Here is a 23,748-nt window from a genome sequence, read left to right on the forward strand (position 1 = left end):
GTGTCACAGTTCTTATCAACATACAACAATGGTACTACAAGTATCCAAAAGGAAACCAGAGTTCATCATGTCACGTATTCAACATGTGCTGCACTGAATCAATTGAAACTCTCCGATTGGATTAACCAAAAAGCATTGAAGTTGTGTTGGAACTACACACTAATTCTCCTCCTTTCAGATTCCTTCATCTACAGACTTCTCATTCCCAAATTCATAGTGATCATTACCACTCTGATCTCTGACCTAAGTTTTTGTTTCTCCTCTTCTGCCATTTAGAATTCGATGAAGCTTTTACCTCAGCCTCGACTTTGTTTTGATTTGATGATCACTTTCTCTTGTTCTACACAGTGATCATTTATAATACTTGCTACTTTCTAGGATTGATACAAGTCACACTTTGTTTCTGTCCTACGATCATCCCCCATTCGAATATGTGATGTAACCGTTTTAATGTTGACATCTGATCAACTTCCTCTGGCTAATAGTTTATATTCTAAGATTATGAAATTTGATCACATAATAATTATTTTAATTTCAGCAAAAATTACTAACACTGACCGAACAGACTCAATTGAAGCGTAAATGAAACAGCATTCTCAAATTTCATATACCGTCAAATTTCACAAGGCAAAAGACAACTTCTGTTTCCAAAAGATCCAAAGGAGAATCCAAAAACACACTCCCTCCCTATCCCTTACATATGTAAATAGAAAACCAATGAAAGACCAACTTCTTATGTAACTCTGGTTTTCTCTACAATCAAACTAACCCAGTAGCAGCAACAAGAGAAGTTAGCAGCGCTTGGTGCCAGCTAAAAACAGAGAAACTCTTAAAAGTTGTTGTATTAACCACGCCCACGACCTGCTCCTGTTTTCACAACATATTTTGAGTTACGCTTAAAATATATTAGAGGCAGACACAGAGTTAAGAGTATTCTAGTAAAATCAGAGTTTTGTGACAGCTTTGGCTGTGTATTTTTTACCTCTGTTACCACCCATCTTCCCCATTGAAGTTCCTCGGCCTCGGCCTCTGGCCCCTCCATCTTCAATACCACGTCCTCTTCCGCGTCCAACCCCTGGTGGTTTCCTATCTGCACATATACAACCATTACAGATTATTATCAGGAAAAGCTTGCATCTCCTTGAAAACCTCCCAATAAATCCGTAACTCTTGCCATTGGATCAAAACAAAAAAAAAACTTGGCTAATCTATAACGCTTGAGCATATTTAGTAAACTTTTACAGTTACGAATTCTCGATGTCTACTCTGGCCAGATATTAACAGCTCAGTAAAGGCACAACATAGACAGTGAGAGATACTATACCTGTGCGGGTCTTCTCCTCTTGAACTTTATCAATCACCTGAAGAGAGAAGAAATCAATACAAGTCAGTCAACTCAATCTAGGTTGAAGCAGTAAACACCCAAATAGAGAATAGAAACAGCTTATAACTGTCACTTCCAAATAAAGATATAGTGAATGTTAAGTGATTATATTAGATTATAGAGGGATCGAAAACGAAATTAAAATGAGAGAATTTCAAGAAATGGAGCAACTGGCTTCAGAAACAAAACACAGCAAAGTCCATAAAAGTGAGAAAACATTCTGGTCAGGTAAAACCATTCCCTGTGATATCGTCTAAGACGCACTACAACAAGAGGCACCCTATCTGCAGAACAGAGTTCCACAGAAAAATGCCTCTTGGAGCACATATCTGATTTGGCTAAGCATCATCATTCCAGAGTAAGAAGAACCGAAAGAAAGAAAGAAAAAACTCGATCAAGCAAGTGGCATATATACAAGAAAACATATTACCTCATCAGGAACTCGAAGATACTTGATTGTGTTACCACGGATATAACATTCGGGCATTCTCCAAAACCTGTCTCCGTCCTACAATGTAAGCAAGCAGCAACATATTAGAGTCTCAAACCACACAAAATCTCATCACGGAATAGACAAAAAAAAAAAAAAAAAATGAATCACCAAACAAAAGTAGAAAAAAAGACAACCTTTGATGTACAGATGACTTCACGCAGATGGATGTTCATCCAAGTATCACAATTCACCAAATGCCCATTGTAGGTCTCTCCATTCTTAAGCTCAACAAGCTACCAAAACAATTCAATCATCAAAAAGATGTAAACTTTTAAGCAATTGCACACAACTATCATAATGCAAAAAAAAAAAATATAAACACTTCAACGCAACATCTAAAATTTAAACAGTGCTAGCTCAAACTCAGCTCAATACAATAGACAAAATAAATAATCAAGGATGGAACTTTTACTTACCATAGGATGCCCTTGAGCAGTTTTGAGGAGCGAAAGAGGAAGCTAAACAAATCAAAACAAAACAAAAAAAAAAAAAGCTAGAGTCAGAATTTGAAATAATATTGAAAAAAAAAAAGACAGAACGAAGAAACAAACCCTAAGTCCATCAAGCAACTTACCATCTTCTCAGATTAGAAGCTTCAGGGATCCGTAAAAATAAACCTGAAAATACAAGATTAAACTCTATTCATAAGATGCGGAAGAACCAAATAAAGTAAAACAGAACAAAAAACCCTAGTTTGGCTACTTCAAAATATTCAAAACAAAAGGAGAAGAAACCTTGCTATATACTCGGTAGATCGGCTTCCTCTTCCACAAGAAGAAGAAAGCGATTGGAAGAAGAAAGAGAGATCGAAGGATTAGGGGGAGGCGACGAAACTTGGAAATCTGTTTGCTTTCTTCGACTTCTCTTTGACAGTGAGAGGGATTTCTAATGAATGAAATAATGAATCGAGCTCTTCCTTTTAGTTTTAGGTCAATGTGAAACTTTTAGTTATTTGCACTCGAGCCCCCTTAACTTTATAATAATTTCGTAGTTTCCTTGTATATTATGTTTAGATCTAAATATATACCAATTCATTCAACAAATCCGATGTCGTCCAGCGGTTAGGATATCTGGCTTTCACCCAGGAGACCCGGGTTCGATTCCCGGCATCGGAGCTTTTTTACTTTTATTTTGCCTGCCTGCCTGCTGTCTTTTACATACATACTACTAGTTAGTTTCACCAGCAGGCATCAGTTTCAAATGGTTAGTCTGGAGGAAAATAATAAATCTTTAATATGTTATTGATGAAATTAATTTACATCACCAATGTCACTTTGGATACAATTACCTAACACATTGTTAAAGCTATTTGCAACCCACAATACTTCACACCTGTCTAAATATTTGCAACCAACTGGAACGTTCTTGAGCTTAGACCATCGCCAGTAACTTATCTTAATCAAATTCTCGAATCAGACAACTGCGTAATCGCCAACGTCTAACTGGTTTCAGCACATGAAAAGCTGATAGTCAGGTTCCTGAGTAGTTCCGACATTCAAGTAATTGACATCAACTGCCGTTGTTCCCAAATCATCTGATGGAGAAAGATAAGACAGAAAAGTTACAATAGATCCTAATTCTGTAAGAGATTTTTGAGTGCATGTCTAATCAAATGTGATATACAATGAAGCAAATAGAGGATGAGTGAGATTAGACACGGCTTAGAGTTTGTTCAAACCTTCGTATATTGTTCTTACAAACTGAACATACTTAGGGATAAGATCTCGGTATATGATTCCATCTGGGCGTGCATCAAGCACCACAAGTACACCTATGGATCAATTAAACATTACAGTTGCTTCACGCGATTCAAAAGAACGTACCACAAGAGAAATTTCTGGAATGAACAAGAGTAGTCACAGATACGTGTTTGTACGAATCAAAAGGAATGTCAGACCGAAGGTCATGAAAGGAAAAGTGTTCAGATTTTTTTAGGAAAGTTAAATCTTTTTTATTACTCTCGGAGATGACAAGAGAAGTAAATGATACCTGGAGCAACCCAACCTGGACTAGAGTTGCTGGGTAACGGTGCAAGCCAGAGGATATTCCTCAAGTTCATTGAATCATCGTACGTCACATCAGATCCTAACACAAAAGAAGCTACAATTATAAAACTGAAGATTCAAGGAATTTATGTGACCATTTCTGTATTTCAATGCAAGAAAGATCACAGTCACATGGACAAGAACACAAATTACCTCTCTGGCAATATCCCATGTTGTAAGGAAACACTTTCTTGTCATAAGCTGGATACTCTTTAGCATGAAACCTACCATCAGCAAAAGATACTGATCAACAACACTAGCTAAAATCTAGTTCAACCTTGTAAGTATATTTCTAGAAACTTCTTCCATAAACCATTACTTATGTTCAACTTCTAGAAATATTGCAACAAGGGTGATAAGTCATAAACCATTCTTTATTTACTGATCATGAACTGTTGGTTACATATAAGAACAAAAGAGAACGAACCAAAGTCTAAAGGCTCCCACAATTAACTAAATGGTAAAGACCTCCTTAATTTGTTTTCCACCTTCCTTACTTCTACTATTCCAGTGCCTATCAAAGGGTCTCAATTCTTTACACGGGATTCAAACTGAATTCAGTAACAGAACATGATCCTTCCTTGTTAATATGTCAAGTGTGTAATGCATATTAAGAAGACAAAGAAGACTTACAGTATCCCAAGGCGTCCAGTATCTGAGGCAAGAAACAGGTGACCATGGAACAAATCATATCTAGTCAGTGACACATTCAAGCCAACACTAGGTCCCCTAGATTCAATTAGTTGAAACAAGAACTCGAAATATGAGTTCACTTCCTGTTCACCAGCATCATCAATAAGATCATGAGATTTAAAAAAAAAAAAACACACCAATACTGATTCAAAAAAATAGCTTTATACCTCTGCTATAAAGTGACGACCATATGGAGTTCTTGTGAGCTGACATTTATCTTTTCTTGATCGTTCAACATTAGGAACCTACAGCACGTAAACCGAGTTTAAACCAATTCAATTCAACGACAATATCCACAATCTAACGAACAAAGAACAAACCGGGATCATTTTGGGATCGAGAGTTCGCTGGATTGAACCGGGATCACCACCGGAATCAACAGCGAGACGAGCAAGCTCCAGAATCGGCTCCGGTGGCCACCAGATAAGAGAATTCTCCTCTTCAACCTTGCTCAGCCTCTCAACGGCTTCGATTTTACCTGAACAGAGTCCAGTGCGAAGCGAACATCGTCCGAATTCGGGTTTAGGTTTATCCAGTTTGAAAGGGACGAGGAATCTGAGACACGATTTGATATCTCGAGATACGATTGGGTTGAGGGACGACGCGGCGTAGGATGGTCCGAGAACAGAGATAAGATCGTCGGCGGTGGCTTTTGGCAACGACGACGGAGTATGGGAAAGGGAATGGAGTTTGAAGGACGAAGCTGCTGCGATGGAGAAGGAGAAGAAAATGGTGAAACGAAGAGGTATGTACGAATTCACCATCGTCGCGTCCTTCCTCTGATTCTTTGGTGAATCCACATTTATCTTTGAAATTGGAGAATAGAGAGAAAAAGACAGTTAGGTAGAGTGAGCAAATTTGATTTTTCGTTAATCAAAGAAGCCATTAATTAGGGACAACCGGACAAGCAATCAAATGCGTATCTTCTTTATTTCATTTATTGTAGCCCATTAAAGAAACCCGTTAAGAGGTACTAAGGCCCGACCCACTAAAGTACGATCTTATCATCTTGTTTTTTTTTTTTTCTTTTTTTTTTTTTTTTTTGAAAAACTGTGAATATCATATTAAAATATGTAGGGGTTAATTTTTCAAAAATGAGAGAAAGGGCGATTGAGAATGCGATTTTTCAGACGGTTATTTTCTGGTTTTCGAATTTCAAATCCGTCCCCTGGAGAGCGGTTTGTGACAGTTGCGCCGGCGTCGTGGAGCAGTTCCTCCACGTCTCGATGGTGGTTATCTCCACGAAGCACTTTTATCTTCATGATGCTCATGGGACGGTTATTACTCGAACCTATCTCTATAAAAGCCTCCTGAGAGATCATCACAAGATACACAATTCTATCCCGATATCAGCAATTACAACCTTCCCACTCCGTTATTACAGTGTTTTTTTCTTATGGCTGATAATCTGAGAAGAGCGGTCCAAGACATCAATTTGGGAGCGGATGATGCCCCTGTTGCAATTCTGGCGGATGTTGTTGCTGTTGCAGCGGCGGAAACCCGGTTCATCCTCATGGGTCGTCCTGTCATGCCTTGTCGTCAAAACCTACGCTCTATCATTGCATCGATGCCTCGAATCTGGGGTCAGGCTGGATTGATTCATGGCCGAATTGTGGCTGGCAATAACTTCCAATTCATCTTCCCGACTGAAGAAGAACTTGAATTGGTTCTCCGCCGCGGTCCTTGGGCCTTCAATGATCGTATGCTGGTTCTTCAGCGATGGTTCCCGAATGACAATCCACCTCTAATGGATTTCATTCCCTTCTGGATTCAAATCCGTGGCATCCCCTTTCAGTATCTTAATCGTGAGGTCATTTCCTACATTGGTCGTTCAATTGGTAACCTCATGGATGTGGACTATGATGCTAAAGCGGCTGCTCGTGTGGAGTTTGTACGAGTACAGATTCATTGGGATATTCATCTCCCTCTCCAGTTCCAGAGGCATTTCCAATTCTGCACTGGTGTCAATACTCTCCTGCGATTCAGATTTGAAAGGCTCCGTGGCTTCTGCGAAGTTTGTGGTATGTTAACTCATGATACTGGAGCGTGTATCTTGCAAAATGGAGGAGATGAACCTCATGAAGACCCTGATGATGATGAAGGTTTCCCACCTGTTGGTCATCCACATGGGGCTGTGATATCCGTGAGTTAGATGAGGAGGAACAAGTCGAAGCTGACCAAAGAAATGAGCTAATGCAAAATGTTGAAGTCCAAGAGGAAGCTATCAATGATGAAGACCCCCAACATGATGATGTTGACCCTGGCAATCACACAATGAATGAGCCTCCTAATGCTCACAACCAACAACACTCGAAGATCCTAACTGCTGAAGACTCGAAGGCAAATGGTAAGCGTAAGCGAGAAGATTATCTTGAGTACACAGAAAGGCCAGAAAGCTCTGCACGCATGGATGTTGGAGACTATGCGACCATCTCGGGAGACAACTTATCTCCCCAACGACTTGAAGGAGGCGCGGTGGGCCCTGAACCACCATTTCCCCCACGAGGACAACCGCTTGGAACTGTAGAGGACTGGGCAATGACCTCGCAGTTCGACGTCTCAAGGAGATTAAGAAAATTTATTCTCCAGACATCATATGCCTAATGGAAACAAAGCAAGGAGATGATGCAGTCAGGTCTGTGTGTGCTGAGTTAGGGTATGACCGTGTAGTAACAGTTCCCCCTGTAGGTTTAAGTGGTGGCATAGCTCTTCTATGGCATAGTAATATTTATGTTTCAGTTCTTTTTCAATCCCCAAATCTTGTAGACACTTATGTTAAAATTAATGGATTTGGTTTCTATTTGTCTTGTGTATATGGCAATCCAAATCCATCTCTTAGACACTTGATTTGGGAAAGATTGGAGAGAATTGCAGTAAATAGAACTGGTCCATGGATGACTATAGGAGATTTTAATGAAATCAGGGGTAACCATGAAAAGAGAGGTGGCCCTGCTCGTCCTGAGAGTTCTTTTGCAGAGTTTAGAAATATGATTCAGGCTTGTGACTTTCATGATTTGAAACATCATGGTGATCCTTTCTCATGGTCAGGCAAACGCTATTCACATGATGTAGCATGCTGTCTAGATAGAACAATGGCCAATAATGAATGGCTAGCCCAATTTCCAGCTTCTCATACTGAATTTTTGGAGCTCATTGAGAGTGATCATAGACCGGTTATCACCACCATAACTAATGATTTTAACCCCAGGAGAGGTCAGTTTTATTATGACAATAGATTGTCAAATAGAGATGGGTTTAGTGCAGTAGTGAACCAAGGTTGGAACCGTAGTAACCAGGGGAATATTACCAACTTAAGTAACAGGTTGCGAGCTTGTAGAAAAGCAATATCTCAATGGAAACGCTGCAACAGATCAAATTCAAGAGAGGAGATCACAGTTCTGAAATCGCTGATAGACAAAGCACATTCTGATAGAGCTCTGACACGACAAATACAGAATCTTCGACAGAAATTATCGTCTGCTTATGCAAATGAGGAAGAATTTTGGCGAGTTAAGAGTAGAAAACAATAGATGTCCTCTGGAGACCGTAACACAAAGTATTTCTTTGCTACTGCCAAGAGTCATACGGCCAGGAACAGATTATATTCTATTCTTGATGATATGGGAAATGAGCACTGCGGAGATTCAGATATAGGCTCTGTAGCACAGCAATATTTCACCAATCTCTTCAAGAGTGAATTGTCACCAAAGAACAACCACTATCACGTTTTCCATGACTTCGAATCCAGAGTAACAACAGAGATGAATGAAGATCTTATGAAACCTGTTACTGAAGAGGAAATACAGAGTGCGATATTTGCTATAGGAGCCACAAAAGCTCCTGGACCTGATGGGTTTACTGGAGGTTTTTATCAACATTTTTGGGAGACAACATTTTTGAGCAATCATTCATGAGGTCAATGAGTTTTTCACCAACGGGGCTTTTGATACATCACTCAACCATACTAATATCTGCCTAATTCCAAAAACAGAAGGTGCCCGACATATGAGTGAATTCAGGCTGATAGCTCTCTGCAATGTTAGCTACAAAATCATATCCAAAATCTTGGTATCAAGACTCAAAGAGCAACTGAATGCCATCATATCTGAAGAACAAGCAGCCTTTATACCAGGAAGAGTCATTACAGACAATGTGCTCATAGCACATGAACTTATTCATGCCCTCAAAGTTAAACGGCGATGTGCAAACTCTTTTCTAGCAATCAAGACGGACATCACGAAGGCCTATGATAGATTGGAGTGGGATTTCTTACAAGAAACGATGTTCAGATTTTGGTTTGATACTAAGTGGATTCAATGGATTATGACATGTGTTCGTACACCAACTTTCTCGGTTAACATCAATGGTAATCCCCAAGGCTTTATTCAACCTGAGAGAGGAATACGCCAAGGTGATCCGCTATCACCATACCTTTTTATTCTCTGCGCTGAAGTTCTGAGCCATTTGATGAAGAGAGCTGAGCGGAAAGAAGAAATTCGAGGAATCAAGATCAGTAATGGTAGTCCTCCAATCACTCACCTTCTATTTGCTGATGACTCTCTGTTCTTCTGCCAAGCTAACCTAGGCTCCTGCATGGCAATCAAAGAAATCCTAACACAATATGAGAGAGCATCAGGACAGCAAGTAAATGTCAGGAAATCAGCCATAACGTTTGGAAACAGGGTTAGTGAATCAACCAAAACACGGTTAAGACGGTTCCTGCAAATACACAATGAGGGAGGTTGTGGTAAATATTTGGGGCTTCCAGAACAGTTTGGACGCAAGAAGATTGAACTTTTCCAATACATTATCGAGAATGTTCGGGGTAAGACAAAAGGCTGGAGTAACAAATTCCTCTCCCAAGGTGGTAAGGAGATTCTTCTGAAAGCCATTGCAATTGCCATGCCAGTCTATACCATGAATTGTTTTAAACTCCCTAAAGGTATTTGTGAAGATATTGAAAGAGTAATCGCACACTACTGGTGGAACTCTCAACAACAAGGAAAGGCAACACACTGGGTAGCATGGGACCGTATGAAATATTCAAAAAAGGAGGGAGGACTTGGCTTTCGAGATATAGAGAAATTCAATGAGGCGTTATTAGCGAAACAAGCCTGGAGAATCCTACAAAACCCCAATAGTCTGCTGTCGCGTGTTATGAGAGGAAGATATTTTACAAATTCGTGTATCCTCAATGCCAACAGGGGAGTTCAGCCTTCTTTCGGTTGGCAGTCAATTCTACTTGGACGAGATTTACTAAGGAAAGGTTTACGGTACATTGTTGGTGATGGACATCAAATACAAACCTGGACAGATCCTTGGCTTCCTATTCACCCCCCCCCCCCCCCCCCACGGCCACCACGGAAAGCTCCTATAACCTTTTGGACGACACCCCTACTATAGAAGATCTCTTACTTCCTGATAAAAGTGGCTGGAATGTTCCATTGGTACAAAACAGAGTCCATGTAGACGATGTTACTACGATCCTATCAATCAAGACTAGTAGGTGGCAACACAATGATTATCTAGGATGGCACTATACAAAAAATGGTTTATATACTGTGAAATCAGGTTATTGGCTTGCTACTCATCATCCGGATCTACCTGTTGATGTTCGTCCACCAGACGGAGATCCTTTGCTCAAGAGTGAAATCTGGAGAATTAGAACTCCACCAAAGTTTAAACACTTCTTATGGCGTCTACTTTCAAATGCTTTGGCTACAGGAGCTGAACTAGATCGGAGACATATATCATCAGATGACTACTGCAAACGTTGTACTATAGAGATAGAAACCACAGAACATCTCTTTTTCACGTGTCCACACGCACAACAAATATGGCGTGCTTCAGCTATTCCAATCCATTGCCTATTTGACCCTGCAGCTCTGTTGAAGTTAAGATAAGAAGGATCTTTGATTTCCACAAACACCGTAGAATTTATGATCGACAATCGCATCTTCCATTTTGGATACTGTGGAAACTATGGACAAGCAGGAATAAGTTAACTTTCCAGAACCTGAACAAGAGTTGGCAAAGTGATCTTAGAGAAGCAAAACAGGAGACAGAGGAATGGGTATCTTTAGGTTCCAATCAGTCACACAACCAGTCTCAAGTCACTGTTAACAACCATGGAGCTTTTCAACGTTCACAGAGTCAAATATGGAAGAAACCTCCAATGGATTGGGTTAAGTGTAATTATGATGGAAGCTTTTTAGATGGTAACCGACGAGCAACTGCTGCCTGGTTAATCCGAGATGATAGAGGTGGTTTTAAAGAAGCGGGCCAACAGACTGGAATGATAGTATCGACAGCCCTTGAAGCTGAATGCCAAAGTCTCTGCCTTGCAATGCAACAGTCATGGCTGAGTGGATATAGAAAGGTGATCTTTGAAGGTGACAGTCAGTTTTTGGTTCAATACTTACATGAGAATAAAACTCGGTTTGACATATACAATTGGCTTGAAGAGATCAAAGAATGGGCATCATGTTTTGAATCCGTTGAATTTAAGTGGACTGCACGCGAAGCAAATACTCTTGCGGATAAGCTAGCTAAAGATCAAAATAATGCAGCAACAGACCGAAGAATTTATTTAACTATTCCAGTTTGTATCCAGGCTATTTACAACTCTATAACAACTCTTCATAATTAATGCAATTTTCGTGTTAAAAAAAAAATATGTAGGGGTTGGTTATATATGAGTTTAACCTATAGGTTGTAACCTTGCCAAAATAAAAATAAAAACAAAATAACAATGATCATCAAATTCTATGTTGACTTCCTAACAAAATAGATAATGTCTTCTACATCGCGTCGGTTTAAAATTAATATAACAAAATATAATTATATATTTTTAAAGGTAAAATCATAAGAGTCCTGAAAAGCTTTCGGTTTTGCCTCGCGATAGTGGTATTCGAGACTTCCCTATCGATGTCACTAAAGAGTGTCAGGGGGGAAGGAGAGAGCCATCGTTTTCATTATCATATTTTCAATCAGTTTTATCAAACACAACTTTGGTTATAGTAGTCTAATAATCTGCAACAAGATTGAAAGATTTTAAATTTACGTTCTGTCATTTTAGAACTAATTAATGTTGTGAAAAATACCAAAACAAATCTTATTATGATCCAAAACGAAAAAAAAAAAAAAAGATTTCGAACGAGTAAAAAGTATCTTATTACAAAACATCTCACGCAAATATACAAATCCCCTTTATAATAAAACGGAAGTACACAACATTGTTTTGTAGACTTTATAATTTTAATAAGTTGGTTACAAATAGGTTATATATTAATTGATAGATTAACTAGTTACAAGTTAAATAGTGGGTGCAACTTTAATCTATTTACGAAAATCTTAAAAAAAATATTCTAAAAAATCATTTGATATCATCTAACTTACCATATTAATTTCTTTTATTGAATTATTCATATTAAAATCTTTTGATATCTAAATTAACATATTAATTTGTTAATTATCATTATACTTCACCTCTCATTTTTATATATGAGTCTATTTTGTGAAACAAATAAATTATCATATTATTTATTATAACTAAAAAATAGTTTTATTTCCAGATATACCATAAGTTGAATTTTTAAAAACAAATATAAATTGTTCAATTTATAAAATATTTAAGCTTTAGTAATATTTTTTTAAATAATATCTATTGAATTAAAAAAATTACTGAGTAACGAGTCAAAATTTCAATATTTAAATTTAATTTCATATTTTTTTTAATTATATAATTTTATATAATATAATAAATTTTAAATATTTTATTTTGAAATATTTTTAAAATATTGAAACTTGATATAAAAGTTCGAAACTGTAAACACTCTAAAATGATTTGTTATAGCAATGTGAGTAATATGTCACTATAATATGAAAGAATTTCAAAAATTCAAGAATATTAAAACAAAAAGTATAATAATATATTAAATTACTCATAATATAATAATTCGCTTTTTAAAAACCAAATTTACAAAATTATGTCTTATAATGACATTAAAATCATGATGTAGAATATACATTGTTGAAATAACTTCACATACATAAACTAATACAAGAAATTAAAATTTTATTTTAAAATATAAAATATACAAAATTTTGTATAAAATAAAATTAACCATTGTTATAGCACAGGTTTATCTAGAATCATTAACATATAAAACCTACAAAATATGTCTCTTTTTTCAAGCCATCATATTTAGTATATGATTTTATTGCATAATGTTTTATTCAAAAAACTTTTAAAAACAATCACATAAATTAGATTTTATATAAAAATTACAATATAAATAAAATGAATTTCAACCCGGGCTTTAGCATAATACTATAATCCAAATACATATATATCTGTTCGATTCAATATAAATGTTTTTTGGTATTTTTTACATGAATTTTATATACTAATTTTTATTTTGTATATCCTTAAAATATTGTGGATTCTTAAACTTAGGTTTCGTTTTACATTTTTTTTTTATAAGAGAAAAGTATATATTCTCATATCAACTTAACATGTAATTTAAAAAAACTACACATATGTAATATATATATATATATATATATATATCTCGATTTATGTTTATAAATACATGAGTAATTGATTAAATTAATATGACCATGAAATAATTTTCTTTATTCATGTTTGGTGTTAGGCCCTGATATGGCCCCCCATGTTTACCAGATAATGAGATAAACCAACATGCCACCGACAACCAAACAAAGAAACGACACAATTCTGCTTTTAATAATTCTTTCCGACTCATGTACATGTAATAACGAAGAGCATCTTCATAAATACACGCATCTGTATGTATAATTTATAACGAGACTTTGTTTAACAAATGACAATGAAACCAAAATCTCCACAAGTGAAGTAAATTACATACATATGTATAAAATATATCCAAACAAAGCAAAAAAAAAAAAAAAAAAAAAAAAACGAACAAGGTAAAAAAAAAGAGGACAGGAACGAGAAAGGTAAAACAGTAAATTCCAATTTAATAAAATATATCCAAACAAAGCAAAAAAAAAAAAAAAAAAAACGAACAAGGTAAAAAAAAAAAGAGGACAGGAACGAGAAAGGTAAAACAGTAAATTCCAATTTAACGTCTGCACCTCGTGATTTTGCTGCATCCGCGGCTGTAAGGGTTAGCCTGAGCGCCGCGTTTACAGTTGTAGTAAGACGCACCGCGTCGAGAACAAGGAACATTGTTCTTCCTCATTGCACCGTAGCTTACGTACTTCTTGGAAGCTAAAATGCGCCTGCTGATCTCAGAATCGAATTCGAACTCTTCATCTTCGGCTATACAGTCCGCGATTGATCCTTTGCATTCAGAAGAGGTTCCGGTTCGCACCACGAACCCCAAAGAGTCTTCGTATCCACCTGCTTCAACGGCCACGGTCACGATCAAGAGAATCGTAACGACGACGTAGATTATACGAGAGTTCACCATTTTTCCTTACAAAACCTTCTGACTGAATCAGAGGTTTGTCAAACTCTTTGTCGTCTTTGAGTTTTACAGCTGAAGACAACAAGGCTCTAGCTAGCTGTGGTCTTTAGGCTCTTATAAATCAATAATATTTACGGAAACACCATCACTTTTGGTTTTGATACGTGTATGATTTTGATATTTAAGTTATACTTTTTATTCGGTATGTTTTCTTATAAACAATTCAAAAGTTGACTTGTAGCATTCGATATGTAATATTTCATAGGTTAAACCTGTAATATTTCAAAAGTTAAACTTCAATTTAAAAGGTATATATATATATATATTAAATGTAATGGATCAAGGGGGTTAATTGTTTTTTATATATTTTCTGTTAGTGGTTTGGCTTTAATAGACTAGTTTAAATTTTATGATGAATACAATAGCATAAGTAAATTAGTGAGCATCATATAATACAATTGCTCTAGTTAATTGACGAGTGGTGAGATATATATATATATATATAATATATAGCTTTCGTCAACACTATATAGACATGCATGTTCCAAAACATAATAATTAGCAGTTTCATAATTTCTTATCAAATTAGAAGTATTCTATAAAATGCTACAAAAACGTGTAAAGAATAAGATCACTAGTGTTAAAATGCAAAAAAACGGTGAGTGCTTCAATTTTGGTAAAACAGCCGACAATGTAGATAATGGCAGAACTATTTACTACGTAGTAGAACCATATACGGGGATTGTTCTGGTTGGTTTGTATTCAAAAAGGCACAAAACCTTTATATATCTCCATCGGCCGGACAAATGATGAAATTGTATGAACTAGGCAACTAGCTAGAGGAACTACGAAGCATGAGAAAGGGAGACGGCATCATCCACCCTACACCGACCGACGTTTGATGAATAACCGTTTAAATTAGAACTATTGGTACGCGGGCCTTCCGCTCATATTTCTTTAAAAACAAAGTTGAAGACGTGTAGATCACTCCTCCCAAACACCGGCACCTACGTAACTTCACGATCGTCACTACTCCACTAGTCTTGACATTTACTTTTCTTTTTTTAAAAGGCCCAAGTAAACGGAATTCTATGTAAATATCTACATTTATTTATAAAGAAATACTTATAATGTCTATATGTATGTGTGTAAACATATGTGCATTATTGTATCATATATGTTACGTGTGTGTGTATTAATTTGTTAATCAAAGTCCACCGGATGGTTGAGTCGTGGTGGTTGTATTTGGGCTCGGCCAGAGTTGGGATTTTGACTCCAGTTGAAAATCCATACACATCAACCTTTTAAAAAAAAAAAAAAAAATTGGAATCTACATCAATCAGAGAGTTACGAATAGCTTGTCTTTTTTCTTTGTATAATTGTCGTATAACCTAATCTTTAAAATTTGAAAGATTGACGTTAATAATTGGCGTCAGTACAGAAGAGACGCGGCGCATAACATGCGATGCTACCGTCGTTACAAACAAAATGGGTTTAATCACACAGATCACTTTGCGCGTTAGCCATTTGCCCAAATACCAACTGTCCACTTAACCAATGATTATACATTTTTTTTTTTTTTTTTTTTTTTGTCTTTGTTTCTTACATACTCTAATGTTCTTCATAAAAGAAGTTTCTTAATGCAATCTATTAATAATTTAATATCAATGTACAGAATGTTAACGAACTAATGAGAAAACATTGTATATGATTATTGAGTAATGATTAAAATGTGACGTTATGATATGTTCAGAAGAACCAGAAAATAATTAGGAGAATTTAGTTTATAATTGGAATTTAAAAGAGTACAACGACGATTTGATAGTTATTTACATTCAGCAATTGCGTAATCTCTTTTTCTTTTCTTGGTCTTGTTAAAACTCCCATAGACACAAACAAATTATTTACCGACACAATTTTGACCAAGGCAAAACAAATTAGAGTACCAAAGTCAAAGATATGGAGAATCTTGTATTTTTCCACCTTTTAAGAAAGTGGCATAAAGGAACAAACTGTATCATGTTTGACTTTGTCTGTCTCCTCAAACGATATGGAGCGTCAAAGTCCAACTGCACTGGATTTTGAGGTTAGCAAGCGATAGTTCTGTATTTAGTTAGGCATAAGTTAATTATACTTTTTTTCTATATACAAAGAAAAGTGAATTGATATTTGACAATACAAACATGCAGAGATGAAATGCAAAACTTCAAAATCAACAATCAAACTTCTAGAAGTTTGGTTTGGTTGTTTGTTTATGCTTATCTTAGACAAATAAACCAACAGTGTCTAGTGACCAAGTTCAAATAAACCAACAGTGACTTGCTTCACCGAAAGAGTATTAGCATTTTTTTTTTTTTTTTAAATATAGAATATTAGCATTTTTTTTCATGATACATACTTAGAGGAAGTTGAAAGAAACAAGAAAAACGTTTTTTTTTTTTTTTTTTTTCTTTCATTTCTCATCGAACAAATGTAAGAAAAAAACGAATAAGTTAGCATGTAACGCCAATGTATATCCGCAATTAGTGTGGATCTAATTTGGCTTTATGGATTGCTAAATTTTTAATAAATGCGGGTCGAAAGAAAAAGAAAAAGAAAAATGACATGTTCACTAGTTTACTTATACTACACAAACCTCGGAAGTCGAAACAAAACAAGGCAAAGCTAATTAAGTCATAACAGGCCATTTTAAGGAAGCTAGCAACATGGGCCTCCTAAGCCCATAAGAAAATTTAGGGTTTTTGGTAACCCTAAGTATAAACGCTATGTCTCCTCCATCGTTTCTCTCCCGTTGCCGCACTTGCTTTTCGCTTCTCCGCCTCAGAGGTAAACTAGTCTATCTCCCTCTTTTACTTCATCATCTCCTTTCTCTGATTTCGTTTCTACGCCATTGTATTCTCGTTTTTTACGATCTGTTTATGTGTAAAGAAATCTTCTTTGTGGAAACTGTTCGAATCGTAGTTTTCGTACCCTCGATTTATAAAATTTCTGTGATTCTCTATACATTTCACGCGGATTTAGCCGATGTATAGTTTCGCTGATGATTAGGGATAGAATCATTAAGGGTCATGATAGTGAATCTGTGGTTTTGGTAAACCCTAGAGCTCTAGAGTGCTATAAATCACATAGTATGTTCAATTTTTTTTTTTTTTTTTTTTTGTTGGGTTTGGTTGCTCTTATTCTGTTTTAGTGTAACTTCTTTGAAATGCTGGATCGTTGTGGTTTTGAATCCCTTAGATGGACTAGTAGCCTGCCTAACATAAGATGTTATGTTTTCTAGTCTTTGGATTTAGATTCGTCTATTCGTCAAGCTAATCTTCAAGATGCAAAACGAAGAGGGTCAAGTCACAGAGCTCTACATTCCTAGGAAATGGTAATTGAACATTTTTTTCTTCAGTTTTGGTCGATGTTATTGATTGATTCTTAGGTCTCTCATAGAGCTAAAACAAAACTAAGAAAGATTGGTTTTTGTTTGTTTGATTGACTTATACAGCTCTGCTACTAACCGGTTGATCACATCCAAGGATCATGCCTCTGTGCAGCTCAACATTGGTCATTTAGATGCTGATGGCGTCTACACTGGACAATTCACCACCTTTGCTCTATGCGGTTTCGTCCGTGCCCAGGTTTGTGACAACACACTTTTACCTATAGTCTTATGTATTCTTGTGTTCTCAATTCGTCAATACTTGTTCTCCTGCTTCCTGTTCATGTCGACTTTGTTTATTTATGAGATTGCATCTTTCCGATTTGTTAGCTTTAGGATTACCTTCCTTTAGGAGATTAAGATAGAACATCCTCCTCCTCCTCCTAGACAAACACTCTAATATAGCTAATCTTTCTCTCGAGACTGTTAATTTAATTAACGATGTATTTGATTGCAGGGAGATGCAGACAGTGGTGTTGACAGGCTGTGGCAGAAGAAGAAGGTCGAAGCCAAACAAAACTAAGATCTTTAAGCTGTCTTTAAATTTCTTGTCCTTTTTGTTTTCTGAAAGATTATCTCTCATACTGAAGTAATGATTTTGGCTTGAGTCTTGGAACTTATTGCTTTTTTGTGCGCGATTGTCTTCTTCTAATTTTCCTCCAGTACGTACGATATAGCATCTCCTGTTTCTCGACCCTTTAGATCATTGCAAAGCTTTGGATTTCGTGGCCTCCTTATCATTCGCACAGTAAATACTAAATAGATTGAATACACTATAACCGTCGTAGGCCATATCACTAGATCCTTGTGAAAGAATATGCCAAATATTCTTATTCAGTTTTGTAACAGAGAGATATTAATTGCTGTAATCTAGGATGATCTCACACTGTTGTAACTAACATCTCTTTATATACTCTTGTAAGTATGATGAATAAATCAAGAGAATTATTCAGACTTTCACCTTGTCCTACAATTAATCAATTTGGTACTTGGATTAGATTTGATTGGACCCAAATACGAAATTCACAAGTAGCCATCGATCTGCTCTTGAACTCTTCGTAGAAGGCTTCTGTCTCATTTAAAAAATATATCCGACTTCCGTTTCATCTTTACAAGATCTATTATTATTATACACACACTAAGGATTGCTGCTCTCTTTGTTAATCTAGTTTGTAATTATGACGTCGTACGTAGTCACCATTTGTTTCCATCCTTTTATGCAATCTTGGGCATAAAACACATAAGAGATGACTTATTGTCATAACTTTCTCTGTTCTCTTCTAAATGCGTTATCGACTTATCCTGAATTTTGGTTTTAATAACTAGAATCAGATTCTCTTCGGTCGGTTCTATCTTAACCCTTTATTAAAGAACTAAGGAATCACTGTAAATGTTTTAATTACGTCTGTGTAATATATGTAACGATTATAATTTCACATGTCAGTTGTTTAATTGTTTATTATTAGGACAAAAGTTTGTGTTAAACTAAAACATGTAAGACCAATATAACAATTCGAATCCTAAGGGACACTATTTACATATTCTTTGCCATCAAATATGCTTTCTGAATTCTGCTTGAAAGCAACATCTCATAACCCACAAATTTTTATCTTGCTTTATCGTTTATTCTTATTCCCTTTCAGCTTAAAAATCTCTCTTTTTCCTTTAAAGATTTATTCCTCTCCCAAGTCCAATTATTCTTCTCAATTTTATTCTAAATTTTGCACCCAAAATATAGTATGATATTCCAAACTAGTACCTCACTTCACCATTTCACAATAAATTTATACAGAAAAATACCGCATGTTTTCTACAAGTTTTGTCTTTCCCAAAAAGAAAAAAAGACTACAAGTTTTGTAGAATCTTAATTTTACTATTATTAGACGTCTCTACACATTATTAGACGTCTCTACACATTAATTTTCTTACAATATATGTCATTTTCAATAATTGTTTTTTTTTTTTTGCATTAGTGATGACTTTGTTTGGGTTATGGAATATTATCAGCTAGAGAATCGTATTTTATGTCCATGAAAAGATTTATTTTCCATTAATGTACAGTTTCTTATTATTTTACAAGAATATATTTACTTAAATACGAAATTTATATGTGTTTTTTTTTTCTTTTTTTTTAATTTATATGTGTTTATAATATGTAAAATTTCATTCTGCCGAATACCTTTATTCAAAGTAAATATTTAATTTAATTTTAACTACTGTGGTTGTTTACGTAAATGCCCCTCTAATAACACAACGTTCGGCATTTTACAAGATGACCACTTGAAGCCTAATTACGTCAATTTGCTTTTGAAAAACCTAAACCAATCAAAATCACATAACGCAACAAGAGTTTGGATTGCCTTCGCTGAGTGCCTCAAACGACTCCGACGGCTGAGATCTATACGAATAAAACTCGGGCGGTGGAGATTCGTATCCCGTGTCCACGTACTCATAAGAATAATACGACGTCGGATGGATAGGAGTAGCCGCGTAATACGACGCCGTCTCGTTCCCACCGTTACTCGGCCCGTGTGCCGTGTTGTAGCTCACCGTATAAGACGGCGCCGTTTGAGTCTGCTGGGTGTGATAAAACGAAGGAGGCGGCGGTCCTGGACCATACATTTGTTGTGGATGGTGACGTGGAGGACTATGAACCGTCGGATACGGATTCTGCTGATGATATTGAGGAGGTCCGTGAATTATGTGATGATCTGGTGGAGCAGAGTATATCACTGTCTCTGGCGGTCCATCGTTTTGCGGCGGACCACCACCACCAGGTCCGCCACCGCCACCTTCAATCACCACCGTCGTGTTGCCTGAGCTTTTCTTCTTCTTTTTCTTTTTCTTCTTCTTCTTCGGAGCTCCATCTCCTTGAGGTTGAGGTTGTCCGTTTACAAACGTCACAACTTGTTTCACCTGATCACAGTTTCCTCCTCCTCCACCACCACCACCTCCGCCGTCTCCGCCGCTGTTGTTGTTGTTTTCGTCGTCCTCATCTCCACTGGTTTTTTCATCTTTTGCTTTCCTCTCTCTCTGATAATTATTACAATCGTTGTTAATGTTGTTCTCCATTGACGTAGGCCATAGCTCGGCGTGTCTACCGGCTTTCATGATCTTCTTGATTAAAACCTCCGGCTCTACGTTTCCCATCACCGTTACTTTTTGTTGCTTCACGTCGATATTTGTTGTATATACTCCTAAGAAATCATTTTAGCCATAACATGATTATTAGTAAAGAGAATAAAACAAAAATGATGAACGTAACACACATATATATGAAGAGATCACTGGAAGAGATAATATTAATTACCATCGATTTTGCTTAATATTTTCTTGATTTTTCTCTTGCATCCTTCGCAATGGATAGAAACTCTCAAAACCCATGTCTAAAACAAAAACAAGAAGAAAAAAATTAATAAATCTTGAAGAAGAAGAAGAAGAAGAAATAAATTGATTATTATATATGTAAGAAAAATGATCGAGCTTACGGTGTATCTAAGAGGTTCAGGGTAATCTTCAAAAACAATATGTCTCTGATCTTCTTGTCTTGTGTCTGTTTTGATATTCTCTGTTCCTAAATCCATTGGAGAGAAAGAAGAAAGAGGAAGACGAAGCAAAGGGGGAGAGGGAATCGATGCAACTTCATGTGTAATATAGTACTAGTAACGAAGTCATCGATTCTATTGGGACTCCTTTAGCTGATAATATTCTCTAATATTTACCTTTTTTAAAAAAGATTATAAAATTCTCTACTTTTTCATTTAAAATACTTGTGGAGAGATATTTTCAGAAAACATGTTAAATTATCAAGTCTGGTCTTTTTGGGCTAGTTATACTTCGTTTACGATTAAAATGAGTAAAAATATATTTTCATATATTATGTTACCACAAGCAAAAATATATATGGTGTGACATTCACACACATCCACCACATCACCACAATCCTTCAGTTTTATTTTCAACCATGATTTACGAGTAGAGATGTCAATTGGTCTCTAAAACCATGGGCTGTCCGGTCCAAATTAATTTGGACTAGTTTTGGTTATTACCAAATTTAAAACGGTCAAATGGGCCTAAAACCAATTTAACCCATTTATATATGGTCTAAACTAGTTTGGACGTGCACTGTCCAATAATCCTAAAAAATTAGGGTTTTTACTATTTGGGGGATTTTTTTTTTTTTTTTCGCCGCTTCTCTCTTTCTTCGTGTATTTATGAGTATTATAAGTTTATTATGAGTGTATTATGAATTTATAAATCTTTAGCTTTATAATTATGAGTTTATAAATCTTTAGCTTTATAATTATGAGTTTATGAGATTATGAATTTTGCTTCAATCTGCAACCAATGGACAGACCAATTGGTCATGGTCCTATTTGGTTTGGACATATTTGGGTGTGGGTGTATTTCGGTCTTGACACATAAATGACCATAAATTGTATGTGTCCAAATGGACATGCCCATTTGGTTATGGACAAACCAATTTACAACCCTATTTACGAGTACCTGATCCTTTGGAACATCACAACAGGTTTTTTTTTTTCTTTTCAATTTTGAGTTATAATATGTAAGAAATATGATTAGGAAGTTTTCCCACCGAAGTCTTCAATAAAATTAATCGTTTGACACTAACTTCATAACGAAATTTGGCAGCCAAATGTTTTCTTCCAATGAGAAAAGTAAATAAATATAAATTGCGAGGTGCACGCACCATCGAGTACAATTTACCCATATGTCTTTCGGCGAAATGCAGCTCCTCAAAACAACGGAACTGAGATGTTTTTTTGTTTGTAGCTTACATACATTATAATTGTCGATTGCCATGCTAAACATGGTGTGGTGTCAACAATCAAAATCAGTTTACAGGGTCAATAAAGGACATGGGTAAAAGGAAACAAACAATACTCTATTGTCCATCTAAAGTGACGAAAGCATCCTTGAGAAGTCGTTGTGCTTCTTCTCTCCTCCTGCACACACAACCAAAAACATCAAACAGACCCATAAGAACTACCAACAAGCTTCTGAGGATTCTTTATCAGATTGATACATTAAGCAGAAAGCATATACAAACAAACCTCTTAATGTCCTCCACAGCTTGCTTTCTCTGTTGAGTCTGAAGTTCCATAATGTGAATAAGCGTAGCTCTCGCCTAGACAACAAAGGAAAAGATAAGCAAAAAAAAAAAAAAAAAAAAATGAAGAGTAAATTTGAAAGAAGATGAGAACTTTCATACTTGGTGAGGCCTCAAGGAATTGAGAAGGTGATGCAAATTCTTGAAGAAATGTCACCAATCCTCTTTGCATATTGAGAAGGTCTATCAACAAGAACATCAGCAAGCTCCAATATATGTAACTGAAGTTCTCTATTCAGCGACCTGAGTTCCTTCTTGTAATCTACTATCGCAAAGATAAAAAATTTCAAAAAATTTGGGGGATTAGGCAAAAGCCATAGAATGACATTACAACATACCAACAACATTTGAATCCTTGGGATAAAGTTGAGGCACTCCTTGTTCTTCTAAGCTTGGAAGCACATCCTCTGTCTAACACACCACCAAAAGTTTGGAAAATGTTAAAAAAAAAACCCCATAAAGATGAAGAAGAAGATTAAAGAGGGGGGAAATGTGAAGGGGAAACTCACAGTATAGTTGCCTCCGAAACAAACGTAAGTGCCTTCAATGGGAGGAGGAGGTTCAGGAGCAGAGTTAGGGTTTTCTGAGTAATCCTTGTAGAGTCTGTAATATGGAGGAGCAGGCGGATACGTAGCTGTAGCCATTCTCTACATATCCAAATTCAAACATAAGGTTCCTAAAATTAGGTGTTTCTAATCGAAGCAACGAACGATTCAATCCCAAATCTAAAGACTTCAATCGAATGATTCTGGGTGAAAATTGTAACAAATTGAAAGGGAGAAACTGAGGTTTTACATCGACACAAACGAACCTTCTTCGCTGGGAAACAGCTTGAGAGGATGGTCGGACTCTAGCTGATTACAACATTCAGAAGGAGTCAACTCTTCTCACTTGGTTCTTCGTCTTCGTGGTGGAAGCTTCTATGCTTTTGTGATCTGATTAAAACCTCAAGTAAACCTGAAAATATTTAACCATCCATAAACGGAAGTAGAATACAATAGAGAAGAACAGGTCTTACAACAAATCCGATGTCGTCCAGCGGTTAGGATATCTGGCTTTCACCCAGGAGACCCGGGTTCGATTCCCGGCATCGGAGCTTTTTTAATTTTTCCTCTCTCTG

General features: G+C 36.2%; 7 protein-coding genes, 3 non-coding genes and 1 pseudogene across 10 annotated transcripts; 5 read left to right on the plus strand and 6 right to left on the minus strand.

The window, feature by feature from the left end:
• Positions 1–571: 571 nt before the first annotated feature.
• Positions 572–3,088, minus strand: LOC104771190 (sm-like protein LSM4). Its single transcript, XM_010495679.3, has 8 exons — positions 2,612–3,088; positions 2,452–2,494; positions 2,294–2,335; positions 2,012–2,110; positions 1,815–1,892; positions 1,325–1,361; positions 983–1,090; positions 572–867 (listed from the first exon to the last, which is right to left on the minus strand). Exons 2-8 carry the CDS (start codon positions 2,452–2,454, stop codon positions 845–847), a joined length of 390 nt encoding a protein of 129 aa, XP_010493981.1. The 5' UTR covers positions 2,455–2,494; positions 2,612–3,088; the 3' UTR covers positions 572–844.
• Positions 1,604–1,741, minus strand: LOC147919273 (small nucleolar RNA snoR127). The gene has a single exon (XR_015594334.1). It is a non-coding gene; the product is annotated as a small nucleolar RNA snoR127 (small nucleolar RNA).
• On the plus strand, positions 2,921–2,992 carry TRNAE-UUC (transfer RNA glutamic acid (anticodon UUC)). Its single transcript has one exon. It is a non-coding gene; the product is annotated as a tRNA-Glu (tRNA).
• A 9-nt stretch (positions 3,089–3,097) lies between the features above and the next one.
• LOC104771191 (uncharacterized) lies at positions 3,098–5,541 on the minus strand. The gene is made up of 7 exons (XM_010495680.3): positions 4,936–5,541; positions 4,783–4,860; positions 4,556–4,698; positions 4,076–4,146; positions 3,867–3,962; positions 3,556–3,648; positions 3,098–3,411 (listed from the first exon to the last, which is right to left on the minus strand). The coding sequence occupies exons 1-7, from the start codon at positions 5,377–5,379 to the stop codon at positions 3,326–3,328; spliced, it is 1,011 nt and encodes a 336-aa protein (XP_010493982.1). The 5' UTR covers positions 5,380–5,541; the 3' UTR covers positions 3,098–3,325.
• A 470-nt stretch (positions 5,542–6,011) lies between these two features.
• On the plus strand, positions 6,012–7,219 carry LOC147919274 (uncharacterized). Its single transcript, XM_087503916.1, has 2 exons — positions 6,012–6,717; positions 6,768–7,219. Exons 1-2 carry the CDS (start codon positions 6,012–6,014, stop codon positions 7,217–7,219), a joined length of 1,158 nt encoding a protein of 385 aa, XP_087360042.1.
• Positions 7,220–7,509: 290 nt separating this feature from the next.
• Positions 7,510–8,145, plus strand: LOC147919275 (uncharacterized). Its single transcript, XM_087503917.1, has one exon. The coding sequence runs from the start codon at positions 7,510–7,512 to the stop codon at positions 8,143–8,145; it is 636 nt and encodes a 211-aa protein (XP_087360043.1).
• A 5,494-nt stretch (positions 8,146–13,639) lies between these two features.
• LOC104771192 (protein RALF-like 22 pseudogene) lies at positions 13,640–14,175 on the minus strand (annotated as a pseudogene).
• Positions 14,176–16,720: 2,545 nt separating this feature from the next.
• LOC104771193 (small ribosomal subunit protein eS21y) lies at positions 16,721–18,135 on the plus strand. Its single transcript, XM_010495683.3, has 4 exons — positions 16,721–16,896; positions 17,351–17,443; positions 17,564–17,696; positions 17,955–18,135. Exons 2-4 carry the CDS (start codon positions 17,394–17,396, stop codon positions 18,018–18,020), a joined length of 249 nt encoding a protein of 82 aa, XP_010493985.1. The 5' UTR covers positions 16,721–16,896; positions 17,351–17,393; the 3' UTR covers positions 18,021–18,135.
• A 1,531-nt stretch (positions 18,136–19,666) lies between these two features.
• Positions 19,667–21,193, minus strand: LOC104771194 (heavy metal-associated isoprenylated plant protein 36-like). The gene is made up of 3 exons (XM_010495684.2): positions 20,986–21,193; positions 20,808–20,883; positions 19,667–20,694 (listed from the first exon to the last, which is right to left on the minus strand). Exons 1-3 carry the CDS (start codon positions 21,079–21,081, stop codon positions 19,829–19,831), a joined length of 1,038 nt encoding a protein of 345 aa, XP_010493986.1. The 5' UTR covers positions 21,082–21,193; the 3' UTR covers positions 19,667–19,828.
• Positions 21,194–22,157: 964 nt separating this feature from the next.
• On the minus strand, positions 22,158–23,565 carry LOC104771195 (mediator of RNA polymerase II transcription subunit 7a). Its single transcript, XM_087504744.1, is given in 7 exon segments — positions 22,158–22,464; positions 22,573–22,646; positions 22,731–22,777; positions 22,780–22,890; positions 22,967–23,039; positions 23,138–23,275; positions 23,424–23,565. Coding segments are annotated over 6 exon segments (501 nt in total). The 5' UTR covers positions 23,273–23,275; positions 23,424–23,565; the 3' UTR covers positions 22,158–22,403.
• An 87-nt stretch (positions 23,566–23,652) lies between these two features.
• TRNAE-UUC (transfer RNA glutamic acid (anticodon UUC)) lies at positions 23,653–23,724 on the plus strand. Its single transcript has one exon. It is a non-coding gene; the product is annotated as a tRNA-Glu (tRNA).
• Positions 23,725–23,748: the final 24 nt, after the last annotated feature.

Source organism: Camelina sativa, chromosome 20 (assembly GCF_030686135.1).
Source record: "Camelina sativa cultivar CO46 ecotype springtype chromosome 20, ASM3068613v1".
In the NCBI taxonomy this organism is placed as follows: Eukaryota; Viridiplantae; Streptophyta; class Magnoliopsida; order Brassicales; family Brassicaceae; genus Camelina; species Camelina sativa.